This window comes from Colobus angolensis, unplaced genomic scaffold (genome assembly GCF_000951035.1).
Source record: "Colobus angolensis palliatus isolate OR3802 unplaced genomic scaffold, Cang.pa_1.0 Scaffold21, whole genome shotgun sequence".
NCBI classification, from domain to species: domain Eukaryota; kingdom Metazoa; phylum Chordata; class Mammalia; order Primates; family Cercopithecidae; genus Colobus; species Colobus angolensis.
The window spans coordinates 8,671,604-8,673,504 of record NW_012115266.1 but is presented as its reverse complement, the minus strand read 5'-3'; the positions used below and the strand labels follow the sequence as shown (position 1 = coordinate 8,673,504).

The 1,901-nt window shown below is 55.7% G+C and overlaps 1 protein-coding gene across 1 annotated transcript in view; it reads right to left on the bottom strand.

Annotated features, from left to right (window-relative positions):
* Positions 1 to 1,901, bottom strand: part of VWCE (von Willebrand factor C and EGF domains) — a 49,188-nt gene that overhangs the window by 34,407 nt on the left and 12,880 nt on the right. Inside the window, 2 exon segments of the mRNA XM_011942792.1 lie at positions 740 to 833; positions 916 to 1,358. Coding sequence (XP_011798182.1) covers positions 740 to 833; positions 916 to 1,358 — 537 coding nt within the window.

Genomic DNA, 1,901 nt, shown 5'->3' with positions numbered 1-1,901 from the left:
ACTACAGGTACACGCCACCACACCTGGCTAATTTTTTGTATTTTTTGTAGACACAGGGCTAGTCTCAAACTCCTGGGCTCAAGTGATCTGCCCACCTCCACCTCCCAAAGTGCTGGGATTACAGGCTTCAGCCAGCATGCCCAGCCAAGAATCTGCATTTTAGTAAGAGTCCCCTTGATCCCAGTGCAGAGCAAGTTTTGAGAAGCTCTGTGAAGGATCTGTGAAGAATGTGGGTCCCTATCCTTCCAGCAATGAGAAGCAAATGAAAAACCATCAGCAGATGGCGGGGGTAGTCAAAAAGGGGACAGAATTTAGAAACAATGACTCCTCCCTCTGTAGGAGGGGAACTGGGGCAGGAGAAGGGGACTGCACAGTGGATTTAAAGAGGCTCAATGAATGACTGAATAAATTAATGAGCGAATGAAGCTGAAAACAATGCCCAGAAGATGAAAAGTCCCCCTTGAGGGATATTACAGCATAAACGGGTGGTTCTCAAAGTGTGGTCGCTAGACCAGGCATGTCAGTATCACCCGGGAACCTGTTCAAATGCACATGTTCTGGCCCTATCCCACACCTACTGAATCAGAAGCTCTGGGGGCAGCACCAAGGGAAGTGTGGCTTGGTAAGCCCTCCAGGAGATTCTAATGTACACTAATGTTAAAGAACAGCCTTTTGGCAGCAGGAGGATGCAGAGAAAGGAAGAGGCAGGGCTATGTCCTTCCCTGGCACCAGCTCTCACCTGTGCACGATGGGCAGCATCCCCCATCTTTGGAGGGAATTGGGTGGGAACAAGCAGCTTCACACCTCACCTTTTCACAGGTCACTTTCCCATCCTAGAAGCACAAGCAGGAGTTACAGCCATCACAAGGCCCCAGACTCCAGACCAAGGAAGTTCCAGGGACCCCTAGTACCCACCTTGCACCAGCACTGGGAACACCCAGGCTCTGTCCAGCGACTCCCAGATTCAAGCATGGCTCCCAGGTGCCAGCAGGGAGAGGGCCCTGCTGCCAGCCAGGGGGCCTCAGGGCCCCTGGGTGAGGAAGGGGTCCCCATCACTTCCCCATGAAGGAGCGAAGGGGGTCTGAGGTTCCCCAGCAGGGAGGCAGTAGGCACTGGGGTGGCCATCAGGGTGGACAGCAGCCACACAGGGGCAGAAGGGGAGGATGTGGGTAGTGGTGGGGTAAGAGATGGCAAGCGCGTGGTCCTGACTCCGGCTGGGGGCCCTGGAGCCCCAGAAGGAGGGCTATGTCCTGGGGACAGGGCAGGCCGGCCGGCCTCAGGAAGCAACAGGAGCATCTTGGACGGGTGTTGCCGGGGTTGCAGGATGGCAGATGGGGCCAACACAGCTTTTGGGAAAGCTGAAACAGAAGCACGGAGGTCTGTTGGGGTGGGCAGCAGAGACAGGAGGCAAGGTTTAGGGAGACCCGGGCTCAGCTCCACCACAAGTCCCTGTTTACCCCCGTGGTCTGCGCAACATTCTACTATGTTTATGGGCACACTGTCGCCATGCGACAGGGCGAACCATGGAAATGGTTGTCGCTGCAGCCCATGTTATTCTACTCCTGTTGGGTTTTATCCTTTTATCATTTGGGAAAAAACAGTAGGGCTGGGGAAACAGTGAAAAGAAGAGGGAAGAATGGATAAAGAAGTGGGAAAAAAAAAAGCGAGGAAGCAAGTGGAGTGTTGGAAGTAACAAACAAGATGAACTGAAAACAAGGGCAGACGGAAATAAGGGGGCCTGGCGCCAGGTGGGCGGGGCCGGGGCAGGGCAGGGCCAGGAGCTGAGAGGGCGTGGCTGGGTGCCCGGAGGGCGTGAATGGGGAGGGAGCAGGCTCTCAGGGGGCGTGGCCAGGGCAGGCACTGAGAGGGCGTGGCCAGTCGCCGACTGTAGGGAGGGGAGG